At 33.3% G+C, this 18,365-nt stretch overlaps 1 protein-coding gene across 25 annotated transcripts in view; it reads right to left on the reverse strand.

The window, feature by feature from the left end:
- Nucleotides 1–18,365, reverse strand: part of RALYL (RALY RNA binding protein like) — a 652,666-nt gene that overhangs the window by 348,710 nt on the left and 285,591 nt on the right. For 24 of the 25 annotated variants that reach the window (XM_069466280.1, XM_069466285.1, XM_069466295.1 and 21 more), the window contains one exon: nt 3,657–3,935. The exons of the other annotated variant lie outside the window; for it this stretch is intronic. In XM_069466280.1, the coding sequence (XP_069322381.1) occupies nt 3,657–3,912 (256 nt within the window). In that variant the 5' untranslated portion in view covers nt 3,913–3,935. The remainder of the gene's footprint in view (nt 1–3,656; nt 3,936–18,365) is intronic. 25 annotated transcript variants of the gene reach the window in all.

An 18,365-nucleotide genomic window follows, 5' to 3' on the forward strand; every position in this document is an offset into this window, starting at 1 on the left:
CCCAAATCTTATATAAATATTTTAAACATGTAATAATAAAAGTGTTGTTCCTATTCAGAAAATGATACATAATATGCATATTATTTGAGATGAAATAAGATAATGAAGGTAAAGTACTAACCTAGTGCATGGCTTAATCAATATTAATTTCCTTCCCACGCTAAAGAAAAAGGAGAATTCTTACATAGGTTGTGGTAACTGAAGCTAATATCAATTTCATATAATGATGGCCTATTTAATCCATAATCAATTCACTTCATATTAAAGGCTTTTCAGAGTTTCATGGGGGCTGCAAATTATAAAGAATTTATTTGGGAACAAAAACACCCAAGATGCAGGTGATTAATTTACTTGAACCTAAGTTTTCCCAAATTACTAACAACAAAGATACAGTACTTAAAGTTAGAAGCAGATATACTTCCTGGAAACTAACGGTCTTCAGGATTTGACTGGGGAACTAACTTTCTATATGGAACAACTAGAAGACACACCTTTGCCTGAATTTCTAGCTAAGTGGTTTAAAAAATGGTACATATATTCAGACACTTGACCTGAAAAGTATAGTTTTTAGGTAAATTGTAAATCACTTTCTGTATGAAAAGCCATTCAGCTTCCACAGATGTAGTGAAAGACTAGATTTGAACCAAAGGAATAAAGTCTTTGCTGGTCTAAGGTACAAAGTGTGATTATAGCTGATTAAGATATATGCTCTGGAGATTAACCTGAGGACAAAACTAAGAGAGGATCCAAAAGGAATGACTAAGAATGACAAATGGCGTCTTATTAGAGGCACAACTTAACTTTGTGCCTCTCAAAGCAAAGCAATTAGGTGTCACCATTTTTTCCCTTAGGTTTATGCAAAGAACACACTAAATTTTTAGTGTGAGTATTTCTTTGTCCATTGTATTCTTTTCAACAAGATAGAGATTAAATGAATGGTAATAGGAAACAAGACTCCAGAAAATTAGCTATAGCTCATTAAAAAGTGAACCGAACTTTTAATTGACCTTATATTGATAACATTTTTAAAAACCAAAATTAATTAAATGCATTTCTCCAAGTATGTGCTATTTTCATAACAATCAAGATACAGAAAATAAATGGCATTTTCCCTGAAATTGGCTGGGATATGGCCCTGAAATAAGAGCTTCAACTTAGAAAGGAAAATAAAAATTCAGAAAATTCCTGTATCAATGTAAGCAAGTAGAATGGAGGCATTAAGGAAAACAAAGAGGGACAAATGGAAACTTACCAATATCTATTGGAAAGCATTACTTTTCTTTAAAATATTGAAAAATAGATGGGAGACATGTAAATAAAAATGATATCCTATATGGTAATGATTATTTGTGGTTTTTATAGCATGAACTTATAAAAAACATCTTTTATTTTTTACTCAAGTCTAATACCTCAGTGTTAATGAATTTTAATGAATTTGTTACCTTCCCAAACATTTTACCAAATTATGTTATATAACTTGATATATATTTGAAATACTCTTAGCACTCTTCTAGCTTGATTTCTCTATGCTTTTAACTCCTTCCTTCCTTCCCTCTTTCTTTCTTTCCTCTTTTTTTCTCTCTCTCTTTCTTTCTTTCTCCTTTCCTCCCTTCCTCCCTTCCTCCCTTTCTTTCTTTTCTTTTCTATTCTTTCTTTTTTTTTTTTGAGACAGAGTCTTGTTCTATTGCCCCGGGCCAGAGTGCAGTGGCATCATCATATCATTATAGCTCACTGCAACCTCAGATTCCTGGGCTCAGGTGATCCTCCTGCCTCAGCCTTTTGAGTAGCTGGGACTACAGGCTTGTGCCACCACGCCTGGCTAATTTCTTCTATTTTTAGTAGAGACGGATCTCATTCTTGCTCAGGATAGTCTCCAACTCCTGGCCTCAAGAGATTCTCCGGCCTCAGCCCTCTAGAGTGCTAGGATAACAGGCCTGAGCCACTAAGCCAGGCCAATTTTTAACTCATTTTTTTTGTACGCTTCTTCAGCTTTATGAGTGTGGACAGGACAAAGGCAGCATCATAAATTAAAATACATAATCCAGATACTGATAAAGGCTAGGAAAAAAATTAAAGCAGAGTAATGGACTCGATGGCAAAGGCAAGGGGGCAGAAGATATTTCTATTTAAATAGGCTGGTCAGGAGAAGCCTCTTTGTGGAGATAAATCTGGAGCACAGCACACAATAAAGCAGGGAGCAGAAAATTAGCAAAGGTCTGTCTTCTGAGCAGAGGGAATAGCAAGTCCAAAGCCCCTGAAGTAGGAACAATCTTGGAGTGTTTGAGGCAGATCAAAGAAGCCAGTATTACTAGAGTTGTACAAGAAGACAGAGAGAATAAGGAGACAGAACTGAAGATGGGGCAGTGTGGGACTTTGCAGGTATGGTACAGAATGTCAATCTTATTCTGTATGAGAAAGGCATTCAAGGTTTAAAAGCAGGTTAATGACCTAATCTGATTTATGTTTTAAAAGACACTCTGGCAAGAAGGGAAAGAAGCAGACCAGCTAGGGAGATATTCCAGTCTACCCGATACACAATGGTAGCCTGTATGAGACGGCCTTCAGTACAGATTTGAAAAGTAACTGGGTTTGGGATATATTTGCAACATACTGATAAGCAAACTTGAGGATGGGTTATATTTGGAGTGTAGGGGAAGAGAAGAATCAAAGTTGACACCTAGATTTTTATTTGACAGACTGGATAAATGGACATTCCATTGATTGTGATGGGAAAGCTTGAGGGTGGAGCAGGTTGAAGGAGTGGAAAATCAAGAGTTTTGCTCTGGGCAAATGAGGTTGAGGTGCCTTTTCGATATTCAAGACAAGAAATTATATAATCAGTTTGATATATGAGAATGGACAGGGTAAGAGATATAAATTAGGGCATCACTGATGTATTAATTGTATTTTTTTCTCATACAGAAACATCTAGATAATTATCTAATTTTTACTTTTTATCTCTACATTAATTAAAAATATTTTCTTCTGTCTTTTAATTTTGCTTCAGATTACATTCTTTTCCTTTCTTTGAAAAAACTACATTATTTTCTTGGACATTAGACAGAGATCTGATTATTGTGCATGACTGAATAGGCATAATGTACAAGATTCTTAACTAGATTTTTAAAAGGTGGGTTATATTCCTTTCTGAGTTCTAAAGAATTTACTTCCTTTATTTCCTTTTGCTATTTTCTATGACTTCTCCCCCAAAAAACAGGAAATGAGGAAAATGCATTAGCCCCTCAGATCAAACGCTATAACAAGCAAAAGTTATTTTTTGCTGAGCATAGTGGTTTTTTGGAAGATAGGCACCATTTCAAGTCAAAGAAAGTTACATGTGATGGCTATTTATTATTTGCCTGGCTCTGCTAGGACTGGTTGAGGGAATAAGTATTACAAATCAGCCTTGACCTCAAATTTATGAATTTGTAGAGAAAATAAAATATCTATATGTAAAACAATATGAGAACAAGAGAACAATATAAATTATATATGTGTGTGTGTATATATAGATAGATAGATAGATATACTAGTACTATAATTGATTCAAGAAGACAGAAATTATGGCAGTGCTGGCTTTTAAGCAACAAAACCATATCCAGATGTGTGCCGTGACTAGAACCATAACGTGAAATCCGTATCTGCGCATGACTTACCGAGGGGTTGGCCTGCGATGATCCTGGCATTCTCTCCAGCCACTGCCGCTCTCGCGTGCCGCTCACTCATGTACTGTACAAATGCATAACCTTTGTGAACGGAGCATCCAACTATCTTTCCATACTTCGAAAAAATGGCTTCAATGTCAACTTTCTTGACAATGGCTGTATTTAGATTGCCAATGAAGACACGAGAGTTGATGGACTTGGGGTCGTTCTTATTGGTGACATTGCTGGTCTGCGTTTTGCCAGTCATGGTTGGCTCACTGTGTTTTAATCCTTAAACAAAAAAACAAAAAACAAATAATCAAAAGGTAAAAAATTAGGTTGAATGACTATCCGTGGTTTTTAACAGTTTTTCAATATTATACTCAGGAAACCTCGAATCCCTAAGTATTACTGATTTTCTTGAGAAGAAAATTTAGTAATATAAAAGGTAAACATTGCATTGCTAAATACAGTAGAAAAATACTCATAATCACATAATAGACAGTTATAAATAAATTCGTGATTTATTTATCCAAAATTCAACCCTGAATAATGACTGAACATTTTCTAATTGTTTTTATTTATAAGTCTATTTTACAGAAGACAGTTTGAGGAACAATTCACCTTATTCTATCAACAAGAAAGAAAATCCAATGTGGCTAACGTCTGACGATAGATGGAATATAGCATGCAACCTCTGTTTACTGTTTGAGTACATGCATTTTTATTTCTACACTTTCTATAATAGATAGATACATTGTCTATTTCAATATCAGGACCTTTATATCAGAAACTAACAATTCATTCCATTAAAGGCTGTGAAAGAGAAAAATAGTATTAAAATAAGACATTCGATTAGGAAATTTAACACAAGAAAAACATAATTTTGAAAATAAGAGATTTAACCAAAATTAATACTATGCATGCTATTTATGTGAACCAATAGCATATATCCGTTTCAAGAAAAGCATGTGTAACCAGTGTTCATCAATGATCAGCAAATTAGTAGACTGGGTAAGTGTTGACATTTTATTCTCAACCTCTTTTTTTTAATCCATTTAACTAACAGCTCCTATGTTGCCTAAGGACTGCTAGTATTTTTAAAAACCATTTTCTGAGCTTGGAAGAATGTTTAATTTTGCTTAATTAACCTCAATGAAGCTTTTATTTCTAAGTATTCCAGCACTTACAGATTTATTTTTAAGACTTTAGAAATGTATTCATTAATTTATTCATTAATTCATTTAACAATATTTATTAAGCACCTACCTTTTGCCAGGCATCATCTTTTATAATACCTATTAATTTATAGAAACCATTATGGCAAAACTAAAATTTCAACAAGTCTACACTCTCTGACATTGATGATCATTGTTGAACATTAGCTAATTGATACACTTTGTCAGTGACAACTACATTTTTATATGAAGACTCTCTTTTAAAATATTACAGCTATAAAAATAATAAGTGCATCTGATTTTTAAGAATCATTTTAAATGACATTTCTAAATTAAGCATTAAGGTGGTAGAAGTCTGTAAGGCATGTAAATTAGATATGCTTGAAAATGTACTTACTATGCATTTAAACCAAGTACTCCTGGAATCAAGGGCAACCAAGTAACATAAAAATGTTTCAAATTAAACTGTTTGTTATTACATCTGGGATTATGAAAGCTTTACTTCATATTGGATACTCAACATTATAAATATCTCCTTATCATCAAGGTCCATTTCATAAAACATTCAGTTATTTACATGAAAATTAAGAGTAAGACATCATTAGAAACAAGGATTATGATGCTGCCTTGTATTGTTTCAGATTAGCTACATTTAATTGGTTCTTTTATGAAGTATATACGCTAGGGTTGAAGAAAAGAAAATTAATTTTTTTTTTTAAATCTTGTAATTTGAGCTATTGCATATTTCAAGACAAATGCTCTGAGAATTAACTGAAACAAGAAAAATCAAGGTAGATAATCTAGAGTCAGTTTCCTTTCTTACCCGTCCTGGCCAACATAAGTAACACAATTCATAGAGAACATATTATTTTCTTTTTGCTCTTATGTGATACATATTTTTAGAAATATCAAGGAGTTATTTTTAAGGGTGAATGATTCTTACAGTTGACATTTTATTTCCTGGACAGGGATATGTTGGTTAAAATGCAAACACAGGAATTGTTAGATTAGGTCAGACTCATGGTCTACAGAGCCTGGTGGTCTTCCTTTGACAGTGGCCCTCTGTCAAACTTAATATGAGGGTACAGCTGTGCTCTGAATCCTCACTGTAAATGTCAATATGCTATCTTTGACTCTATGTGCATGACTCTCATAACTGTAACTCCAAACTGCCAGTGTGGAATTCTAATTAATGACTCTTAGTTACCTTAAATCTATCTAATTTTTTTCACAAAGACTGACCTTCCAATTTCAATACAAATTCAGTGTTTACAGTAATTTTTTATAATGTACATTATCATTTCAACATTCTCTAAAAATCAAGCCTCAACTCATGGTGTAATATTTAGTTTGTCTTTCTCTATTACATGAATTTCAATCAATTGAAGTAGGATTTCCACTTTCAGTCATGATGAAATAACTTTGACTAAATTCAGCCTCCTGATTCAAATAACTAGAAAACCAAGCAAATATAGGTGAAGCAACTGTTTTTCACAACCACAGGCAGCGCAGAGCCATTATATCTGAGAGTTACGAGAAAAAAGAAGTAAAACCTAGGACAGCCCCAGCTTTCTGACTGGAAAAAATATTTCAGGTCATAGAGCAGTAGAGAGAGGGTGGGAGGGAGGTATTGTAAGCAGAGACCTTAGTGAGTTGCAGAGAGAGTGATCAGAGTTCAGAGCATCTGAGCAGGCTCGAATTTGTGGCACAGATTTCTTGAGACAAGAGCTATGCAGAAAAAGAACTCTAAAAATCTGCTTTAGGGGTCCTTTGAACCAATGCCCACTTTTAATACATGCATGCAAAGGGTAAAATTTCATGAGGCTGGGTAAAAAGTTATTGGAAAGCTGTGGACTGAATATTTCCAAGACCTACAAAGGGCTAAGGATTATTGAAGTTCCTACCAGCAAGACTGGAGAATCCAAACTGACTCCCTGGAGAATTAAATTTAGACATGAGAAGGGCCAAGTCTTAGTAATGGGGATTAATGTACCCTTGAGTTAAAGGTACTCTGGGACCACCATAGCAAAACCTGAAAACAAGTCTTCAGATGATCAAACAAAACCAAAATTGACTCAAATGCCTATCAGAGAAAAGTATAACACTTAAAAAAAAAAAAAGTAATAGAACTCATACGTTGAACAACATATGATACACTATCTTCACCATCCAATTAAAAACTCCTAGAGATCTTAGGAATTAGAAAAATATGATCCATGACCAGGAGAGAAATAAAGATATAAAAATGAATCAAATGAAACATTTAAAGATGAAAACTATAGACTGGATGGATATTACAGGTGATAAGACTGCAGAAGAACAGATTTGTGAATTTGAAGTTGCAGAAATAGAGAATGTCTGAAATGTAGTATAGAGATGAAATACTGAAAAAATATACAGAGCCTCAATGAACTATTTGACAGTATCAAGCTATTTAACATATATGAAATATATATGTGTATATGTATATAGAAAGAGAGAGTGAGAGAGAGTCACAGAGAAACAGAAAAAAAATCCAAAAAAATGGTTAAAACCTTCCAAATTTGATAAAAATGATAATCCTACTGATCCAAGAATCTCAATGAACTCCAAGCAGAATAAACACATATAAAATCACACCAGACACATAACAATCAAATTATTAAAAACCAGTGATAAAGAGAAAAAGCAGAGAGCTGGCAAGCATTGCAAAAAAATGCTTACATTTTGACACAAAAATGGGTTAGAACAGTCAAAGAAATGTTACAACTACAAAAAAAATGACAAGGGAAAAATGAATCTTTCAGTGCAAACTGTTTCTTTGTTTTTAATTTAGAAGTTTGGATGGAGTTAGTATAAAGTGTCTATCTATGAAAGCCGCTGTAAAATAAAGGATAAACTGTAAACTATTGTTGCCCCATAGAATTTTCTGTGATGATGGAAATATTCTATATTTGCACTAACCAAAGAGGTGGTCATGTGACTTCTGAGCATTTGAAATGTGGCTAGTGTGACTGAGGACCTGAATTTTTAATATACTTAATTAAAATTAAGGCCAAAAAGGCTAACAGGGCTCTGGCCTTCTAAGCATAGAAGGTAAAAGTAAATCAGAAGTAATTTAGCTATTTACGTTTCATTCCTACCTAGAGAATGGGCACATTTTTGGCCCTGAAAACTTAGGAAAAATATGATGGTGTTAGCTATATTTCAGAAGAAGAATAAATAAAAAGTTCAAGTAGCTGCCATATGAGAACTAATTTGAAAAATTATAGTTTTTCATTCTGAAAATATCAGACTGAGATGGTGAATGCTATATAAAATCATAAAGAATGTGATTAGAATATATAAAGCCTCTTAATTTGTATTTGAGGAAGATTTCTACCTTTGAATCCAAACAGGATCCATTGATTTTGAATTAAAGGCAGCTCTAAAATGTGCTTTAGAGAAAATATTTTTGGAGCAGACAAATTTAACAGATAGTCAATTTTAACCTTCTCCTGCTCTAGTGGTCTTGAATTTTCAATCTAAAAGTTGTAGTCACTCAGACACTCATACTGAATAAAGAATGAACAAGAAAAACAATAAATATCCAGGCATTTAAGAGTCAGCCAACAATATTAATGCACATTATTTTCAAAAAGATGAAAGGGAGGCAAAATGAATAAAGAATGGATCGTACCTTAAAAGTTTTCATCTTCTGAAGTCTAGAGTTATTACTCAAATAAGTACTATCATATAAAATACAACATGGCAAATGGTGTAAGATAGACAAACTAAAGTTGTCATTTCTGGAAAAGATAGAGAGAGCATATCCAGTTGAGAAGACCAGAGAAAACTTCTTGAGTAGGTGATATTTGAATTAATCATTAAAGGGATCGAGATGGTCATACAGTTAATTTCTCAGCATGTTCAAGATGACAGTTGTTTTCCAATTTTTTTAAATCATCCACATGCACTTTTTAAATTAAACAGTTTACTATAAAATTACATATATTCATAAGTAGAAAAAGGGAAAAACCGAACTGAAACAAACATATATAAGCATCTCTTCCTGGGCAAAATAAACCAAAAGAATGCCAAGAAAATTATGAATTTATTCATCAGAAAACCACCCACAATTTAGAAAGATATAAATTATATCCACCATAGCAGTTACAATCCTTCAACAGATTTAAGAAAAACTATTTCTAAAAAACTAAAATACTATTTATAAAACTATTCTCTAAAGCATCTTCTGATGTCCATTTTGCCATGGAGAAATCAGCACAGTATTATTAGTGATCTCTCTGCCATTCGTAAAGATAAATAACCCAATTATCTTGAAGATTCAATTCTTAAGCCTTAAACTACTTCCTGAAATAAACTCACATGTAGCTTTGTAAAAGTAAAGATCTGGTGGAATATGTAAATATGAAGAGTAACACATTCATATAAAGGAAAAAATGTATAATCCCAACCTGAAGACATTTACAGTTAAAATTTTGTTGTATATTTCTTTATCATTTTTTCTAGTAGCTAGAAAAAAAGGTATAAATTATAATAGAAAAAAGTTATAATGTCATAATCTACATATCAAGTATCATTATATTTTATTTGAACACCCATTTAATTATGTTGTTAAATAATTATACTGGCTATAAGTTAAATAGGTGCATACTAATGATGTTAAAACTGTCATTTTCTTTGTCCTTTTGATGGACATTTAACTTGTTTCCAATTTTCTCAAGTCAAAGAAAAATCTGAGACGAACACTGATGCATTTAGTAAGCATAAATTCCCAGTCCAGGACTGAAATTCCTAGTCAAACAGCACGGGTTCCTGGTGAAAGCTCTTTCTCTGCCTTGCAGATAGGCGTGTCATCACTGTGTCCTAACACGAAAGAGAGATAGCCAGCTCTGGCCTCACTTCCTCATCTTATAAAGGCACAAATCTCATTATGAGGCCCTCACACTCATGACCTCATCTAAACCAAATGAACTCCCAAAGGCCCCAAATACCATCACATTGAGGGTTAGGGTTTCAACGTATAAATTTTGAGAGGACACAATTCAGTCAGGAAAGTTCACACTATGCAACAATAAGGACCCACTTGTGGCTTCAGAGTTTTGGGGAAATAGAACAAGCTTCCTCTAAGTCATGAGTGACATTGTGATTGGTGTTACAGTTATTCTATTAGGGATCATGTAAACAATGTCTATGTATCCAATCACTAAATTCTATTAAAATATTCCAATAAAATTTCTACAAAGAAAAAAAATATCTACTTTAAAAACAAAAGGACTCAAAGGGATAAAACCATATGGTATAACTCAGAAGTATTCACTTCAAGATATTATCCTAAAGTATACTCATATTCTGTGAAATGTGACCAAATTGATACAATTTCAGGAAATTTAGTACATGTGATATCCTGGAAAAGCTTTTTCCTCTGCAAAATGGACCTTTAGTCATACATGTTGTCTAAATATAATGACTGCAATTATGCTTCCACAATAACTTTCTACTGGTCAACATGACCTAGTAGGAAGATTGTTTTGAGTTATATAGAGAAGTCAAACCAACAATAATTAGACTCTTTACTTAACTGGAGGAAATAGGTTAATCAGGGTTAGTACCCACTTGTGATGTAAGCATCTTGGAAAATGGAACAATTAAGAAACAAGCTTCTTTGGAATCATTGGAGATGTTGGTGTAATATCTACCTTACCAAGGAGTGGGCACCAAGGACAGGTACAACCCTATGTCACTGACTGCTATTTGAACCATTATTGGACCGAAGGCCATGGACCAGGAGATTCCATTACCTTGGCCTGTGACTGGTCAACAACAACTTGTGGAAATCAAAACCTATTTGAAAATATCCCTTACTGGGCTGGGACTGAGAAGTCAGAATAAAGTGGGGAAGAAGTAATCAGTGTCACCTTCATTCTTTATTCACATCACCCTTCTTTTTTTAATGTCTGTTGTAGATATTGCTAAAAGGACATTTTATTTAGGAGATTTTGAATCATAAAAGACTGTCTACAAATCATTAAAACTATCTCAACAACGGTTCTGCAACAGTTAGTTTATATTTAACAAGCACAGAGCACTTGAATAGCTACCATTGGCCAAAGTGATTATTGAATATTCATTCACTTACAGTAGTCAGGAAAGGGTTTCATTTTTCCCCTTGTTTTCTCTAGGATCTGGAGTACCTCCAAATAGTGTTCCAAGTTACTCAAGGAAGACACCAAGCACTAAAACGCCCAAGGATTCTATACTGAGAGGCTTCTTTACCACCATAACTCTTCATGTCATGTTGAGGGGAACAGCCAGAAACTGTTAAGATTTACTCTGTGATTTATATTAAGAGAAAGAGTGGCAGATAAAGTACCTCAAGAATGCCCCAAAACTGTTCTTTTATTTCTTAAAGAAATTATAAGATCCACCAGCCCGCAAACGCCAGCTAGAGTTTCCCTAAAATAATATAAAATAGAGTAGAAAACATATATTTTTTTATTCACCTTCCTTTATGAGCCATCTAATAATAAATGGTATGATATAGTTCACATTAAAGAAGTTCAATAAAGCACATATGGAGAATCAAGGCAAAAGCATCATTATGTTCATTTCTTACACCGCATGATGCCAGCAATGCAGAAATAGTAAGAGGCTTGTTTGTGTGGATTCACTGAAATAAAACTCTGATCTAACCCCCCTGTTTCTTCCCTGAATAAAACATCTTTCTCCATTTTAAAACTTTCAGGTCACTTAAAGCTAAATTGCAGAAGGTAAACATTGTCATGTCCACAGCAGAAATTCACTTACTTCTAGTTAACAAGTCCATTCCATTCTTGTCTTCTTTGTTCAAACTGTCAATCATGACAGTTCCCTCAGGAGTTAAATTTAGACCACTAAGTGATTTCATGTAGGCTAAACTGCCTGCAGAGATGAATAACTTTCAATCATAACTGATGCAGCTTTGGAAGACTGGCTCTAGAGTGAAAGGTCTTAAATACCACTCCCAATCTCATGAAATTTCTTGTACTCTTGTAAAGTAGAAATATATGCCCAACAATAGGAGCAATGGTGAATTTCCTCCCCAAACTTGCATGTTTGGGGTTGTATTAAGTAGCAAATAAAAATGATATAGTGAAAATGCCTATTGTATGTCTAGATCAGATAAAGTTTCTGTTTACACGAAATTCCTCAAACTCAACTGCTATGAATTCAGATGCAGTGTCGTCATAAATGATAACATCTAGCCATGCAGTACTACAAATAACTGACTCAGATCGTAATTTCTCTTTGGTGGAATAAATCCAATCTCTACCAATGCAATAGTTTATGATGATAACCAAAACTTTCCAGTTCTACCCTCTCTTTAGTTATATAAAGCAGAATCTCCCTTAGCGCACTGACTGCCACACTAGGAAAAAAAAAAACTTTTCCTTGGGACCACACAGTGTTTTATTACAAAAATAGAATAAAAACTTTGAAAACAAAACAATCCTTTCTAATTTAATGAAAAATGAAATTTATAAACTTCTATTCATTTAATCCACATTTTTAGAATTAATTTGTCAATATTAATTGTAACAATACGAACATCAACACTTAAGATTTTCACAAACTAACTGCAGGGTTTTTCCCAGGTTTTGCTTCACGAGATCCCAGGCTCAAAACTAGCATGAGTTAAATACAACTCACATGGAAGTTAATGTGTTAAACATAGGAAAATTCCAAAGAATGTAGAAATTAAATATTATGAATGTCCTTTTCTGAGTAAAAGGTATAGTGTTATTATTAATCCTCATCCATTCATAAGCTTCGTAAAGGTTAAGATTTGTTAAGATCTTATTCTAGAAATAGTAAAAGAGATGATTGGCCATAGGTGTGAGATAATTATGCCACAGTGTCTTAATTCAATAGAATTTTGTGTCTCCACATGGACTTTTCACTGGGTTTTAATGTTCACAAATATAGTGTAGCATAGAAGATTTTTAAACTTGGGGAGTAAATCTACCTTAGTTTTTAAGAATTTTTAGCCATTAGGGTTATGCAAACAAGGATTCTAGGATCAGTATTGCCTCTTTCTAGCTGAGTAACGCTGAGCAGTTATTTGGCCCTCTGATCTTCAGATTTCTATCTGTAATTTAGTAATGGTAATAGGAACTACTGATAAGACTTTTGAGAGGTTTATATGAGATGTAGTAACACACTCAGCACAGTATTTGGCACATAAGGAGTGATTTTAAAATGTTAGCTAAGTTATTCAGAATACATGGAAATGTTGGAAATTCATGCCCTAGATTATTTTCATTTGGTGGAAATGATATTTAAATATTTTCAGGTACATTGGGCTTATCCAAGGATGATTTACATCTCCCCTTTTAATACTTGCACATTTTCAGGCAATTTTCTAGTAATTTAATAACTTTTCTGAAGCTGGATTTGGACACTGATTCCTAGTGCTCTACAGCAGTTCCTTCCCAAAATGTATTTTCAGGGGCCTCTGGAGATGTGACACAGCTTCTAATAATATTTTATGTGATATCATTGCAATCTTTAAGTTAGCAAGTTAGCACATTGGTCTCACAGTTTTTTTTTTTCTGGAATCAGCATTACTGGAGAGTGTTTTAATTAAACAGATGACATATCACAGCCTTGGTTGATATTTACCTTACACTTATGAGCAGTTGTGATTCTACAGGTATCTTTGCTTTGGTATTATGACCCGGCCCTTGGGCATCACTGACATATACATAATCAGGACATGATGTTATAGAAGTTCTGGTGTTTGAGTCTGTACATAAACTCTGAGGAATGACTCCCATGTTTTATGTATCTTCTCTTTGACTCCTTGATTTTTCAAGCAAACCCTGTGATAGAGCCTGCGGAAGGGCCAGGGTGATTATCATGAATCTAAGCTTCATCTGGAGTGTTATGTACATTTCATGTACTCAGGTAGCAGCATTAGCCAGTGATCTTTTTGACAATTTATGTTAGAAATTTCTTCTACAAATTTGACACACTGCTACATTACAAATAATGAGACAGTCTACCAGGGTAATATTCAGGGAAAGTCAGATTCCAGAGATTGGCCAATTCTATGAAGACTGCTATATTTATTCAGAAATATGCTATATGGGCTTCTGTTAGATTCCAAGGTGAGGAGATAGATAGAAATTAATGCTCACATGGTAAATTTTACTCACTTGTAATAAATTAACAAGACAGGATGTCCAGAACAGCTCTATGACTCTCAGGCCAATATGAAAACGAAGAGAGCCCCACCCTGAACAGAGATACCATCTGTTCTGGGATATTCTAATGAGGACTTTATAACCAAGGAAATTTATGCTAGCAAAGTGGAGAACGGTGTTGAGTCTCTTGCTTGCAGTTGTCGACTACCCTTTCTTCATATTTAAAAGACTTGTAACCTTTGCTTGGTTTGTTGACATCAATTTTGGTTCAATAGAGTTGTCACTGAAGAGTTTTAAAATGAACTTCTCACATAAATTATTCTCAGAGCATATTGTTATTTAAAATGCTGCAAACTGTAGTGCCAAGATAGATTATGGGGCTTCAAACTAGGAACAAAAAAACAGCTTCTCCAGACTGGGGGTTTCAATTATTAAATTCAAATATCTGGACAATAAGTTATACAAAATTTTACAAATAGGGATAAACTTACTATACATTTGACTTTTACATAATTTTAGAAAAAAAATATAGGAACAAAGTGAACTACTTCTGTTTTATATTTTTCCACTCACTCTTATTGGTATCATTTTTCTTACTAACTTAAATCCAGGATGACATATATTATACGTTATATGTGTGTATGTAATGTACATTTTAACTGTCTTATATAATGTAGATCACAATTTCAAACATATTAGGTGTTTAATTATTGCTGAGTTCATTAAATGTGTATATAAACATTTAAAAAATGAATGGGTAGAAGGATGTTTATTAATTCTTATTAGTTCTTATTGATATTACCAATTCAAATTAAATATATCCATCTACATTAACACTACCGCTCTTCTCCCACTCTAACACCCCCTGACAACCAGGCAAATAGCATTTGGATTACTTTCTATTTACAATTTTGAGATAATATAAAAACAGTATTCATTGGTAAATCCATTGCCTTCAATAATCACATGATGAACTTTGCTGAGAGTCAAAATTCCTGACAGAAGCAGTCAGAGATTCTGCCAGAGGAGAAAATCTTTCTGGTAGGTTAACATTTATAAAAGTATCTGTCACACCTCAGGGGCAAGAAATATGTTTTTTCCCTGTTGTGTCAACTGAAAATTTATTTAATTCTTACACACTTCCTATAGACAAGTTTTTTTGTCCTATACAGGCAAAGACATTAATCATTATCTTTTCTGGCATGACCAACAATCTAAATCAAATAGGAGCGCCCATGTAAATTAAACAGGTTGAAATACACAATCTGGTAGATATTATCAGATTTCTGTAAATTACAAAAGCACAATTTTGAGAATCAGAGCTATGTAACAAATACTTTTGATTGCTATTATTAATGGTATGGTTTTAAATATTTTCATAGTTTTTGGGAACAGTATTTAAAGGAACATATGCTCATTACTGAATTGAGAAGTATGCAATTCCTACTTGGAATAGGTCTCATTATTTTAAAATAGTATATAAAATGTTTTTTCATACAAAAACATGCTAGCATCCACTATACATAATAGATTTAAACAGGAAAGTAGAGCTATTAAAAAAACTGAATGGGGAGTGGTTCCCTCCACACATAAAGAAAAGCTTGTTTTTTACTAAAGATATTTAGAAATAATCACTACCACTATGTACCTATTGTTTAGTTAATAATCGTAAATTTTATTCAGTACAATAAAATTAAATATCACTTAGAATCATAAACACAATCAGTAATGACCTCAACTTTGCAAAGATTTATACAGAAAAATACAGGTATTGCAACTACATAAGTAGGTTTTATAGGCTTGAAAGTCCAAAAGCCAAGATGATTTTTAAATGAGTGCTGATACTCTTTTCACCTACTGCATATTCAGCAGGCATTATTTGTAGTGCTATCTGATTATCTCTAAGGTTCTATAAAACACTTTGCATATAAAAGCCACTTCTAGAGAGCCATCTGCTGGAACTATAAGGGCTCTCTAGAGGACTTTCTCATCTATAATAATACAGGCACCTGCAAAACCCTGCCTCTTACTGAGGTAGCCCACACCTGCAGGCAACAATTCACATACTACACAAAGGCTGATCACAATTTGGATTAAGGGGCACATAATGCCTATTCTTAGACTGAGACAAAACTGATGTTGCTATGGTTTGAATGTATGTGTCCCTCCAAAATTCGTATGTTGGAACTTATACCTACATGTACTAGTATTAAGAGGAGGGGACTTTAGGAAATGATTACTGACGCAATGCCCTCATGAATGGAATTAGTGACCTTACATCCTGGCTTAAGGGAAGTAGCTAGACCTTTTTGACTCTCCATCCCTTCTGCCATATGAAGACATAATGCTCAAGGTGGCATCTTGGAAGCAGAGCCTGAGCCCTCACCAGACACTGAGTCTGCCGGCACCTTGATCTTGGACTTTACAGACTCCAGAACTGTGAGAAATAAATTTCTATTATTTATAAATTACCCTATCTCAGGTATTTTGTTATAGCAGCAAAAATGGACTAAGTTAGAAGCCTATTCTTAAATTTTAAACACACTGCAGACCACACAAAATGTAACATTCTAAAGATCTTAACATATTAATAGTTCTTATGACTCCTTAATGAAAACAGATTCCTGCGGTATTATTTTTAGAAGCAGCGTTTGTAAAGCTAACGTGAGTCAGAAGACCTGGATGTCACATCAGTGTTTCTTATCTTCAAAGGAGTTTATTTATAGAAAACTTTTCATTAATATTTTCTTCAATATTTTATAGTTTATGAGTCAATAAATTTATATCTATTACAGAGACCGCCAATAGGAAAGTTAATTATAGAACATATGCATAATTTTCAAAAAACCAAACCAATAAAAGTTTATTTAAATGTAATAAGATAATAAAAAGTTATAAATGATTATTAAATGCCAGCAACAAAGGCCAGTCCATAGGATTTAAATCTTGGGATTCTTAATCAAGGTATAAATTTGTATGTGAGATTGCCCATTTATCCCTCTTAATTGGATGTACTTACAGAAACTTTAATACTTCACTTGTGCTTATGGCTTTTTCCTATATGATTTTCAATCTGTGATATCTTTAGAAATAAAAAAATAAAAAGAAAAAAAAGACAATCAAATTAGACTAACAGCTACCACAATTGCTAGCATTTTGCAGAATACAAAATCAATATAAAAACATCAGTAGTGTTTCTATGCAATAATAATAAACTAGCTGAAAAAGAAATCAAGAAGGCAATCCCATTTAAAATAGCTAACAAAAATATTACATACCTAGGAATAAGTTTAAGCAAGAAGGTGAGAGACTTCTACAAGGAAAGACCTCCACTGATAAAAGAAATTGAAGATGATATAAACAAATGTAAAGATATCCCATGCTCATGAATCTGAAGAATTAACATTGTTAAAATTACTATACTACCTAAAGCAATCTACAGATTCAATGCAATCCCTATCATAATATCAATAACATTTTTTCACAGAAATAGAAAAAAATCCTAAAATTTGTATGAAACCAAAAAAGACCTGAATGACCAAAGTCATCCTGAGCAAAAGGAACAAAGCTGGAGGTGCCACACTACCTGAATTCAAAATAGAGAACAAGCATATAATAATCAAAATATCATGGTATTTGTATAAAAACATACATATAGACCAATGGAATAAAATAGAGGACCCAAAAGCAAGTGATTTTTGAGAACAACCTACACTGAGGAAAGGACATGCTATTTAATGAATGGTACTGAAAAACCAGATATCCATATACAGAAGAAAGTAGATCGCTTTTATTATATACAGAAATCAACTCAAAATGGATTAAATACTTAAATGTAAGACCCAAAACTACTAGAAGAAGACATAAAGGCAACACTCTAGGAGACTGGTTAAGGCAAAATTTTATGGTTAAGATCTCAAAAGGATAGGTGATAAAAACAAAAATAGACAAATAGGACTATATTAAACTAAAAAGCTTCTGCACAGCCAAGGAAACAATGAACACAGTGAAGAGACAACCTGTGGAATGGAAGAAAATATTTTCAAGCTATTCATTTGAGAAGGGACTAATATCCAGAATATAGAAGGAACTCAAACAAAACAGTAAAAAAAAAAACTAATCCCTTTAAAAAGTGGGGCAAAGGATCTGCGTAGACATTTCTCAAAGGAAGACAATGGCCAATTGGTATATGAAAAAATGCTCAACATCACTCATCACCAGGAAATGCAAATAAAAATCACAATGAATTATCTTAACCCAATCAGAATGACTATTATTAAAAAGAAAAAAATAATGGATGCTGGTGGGATATGAATAAAAATGAAAGTCTTACACATTCTTGGTGGGAATATAAATTAGTACAGCCATTATGGTGA

The sequence above is a fragment of the Eulemur rufifrons genome, chromosome 3 (assembly GCF_041146395.1).
Source record: "Eulemur rufifrons isolate Redbay chromosome 3, OSU_ERuf_1, whole genome shotgun sequence".
Classification (NCBI taxonomy): domain Eukaryota; kingdom Metazoa; phylum Chordata; class Mammalia; order Primates; family Lemuridae; genus Eulemur; species Eulemur rufifrons.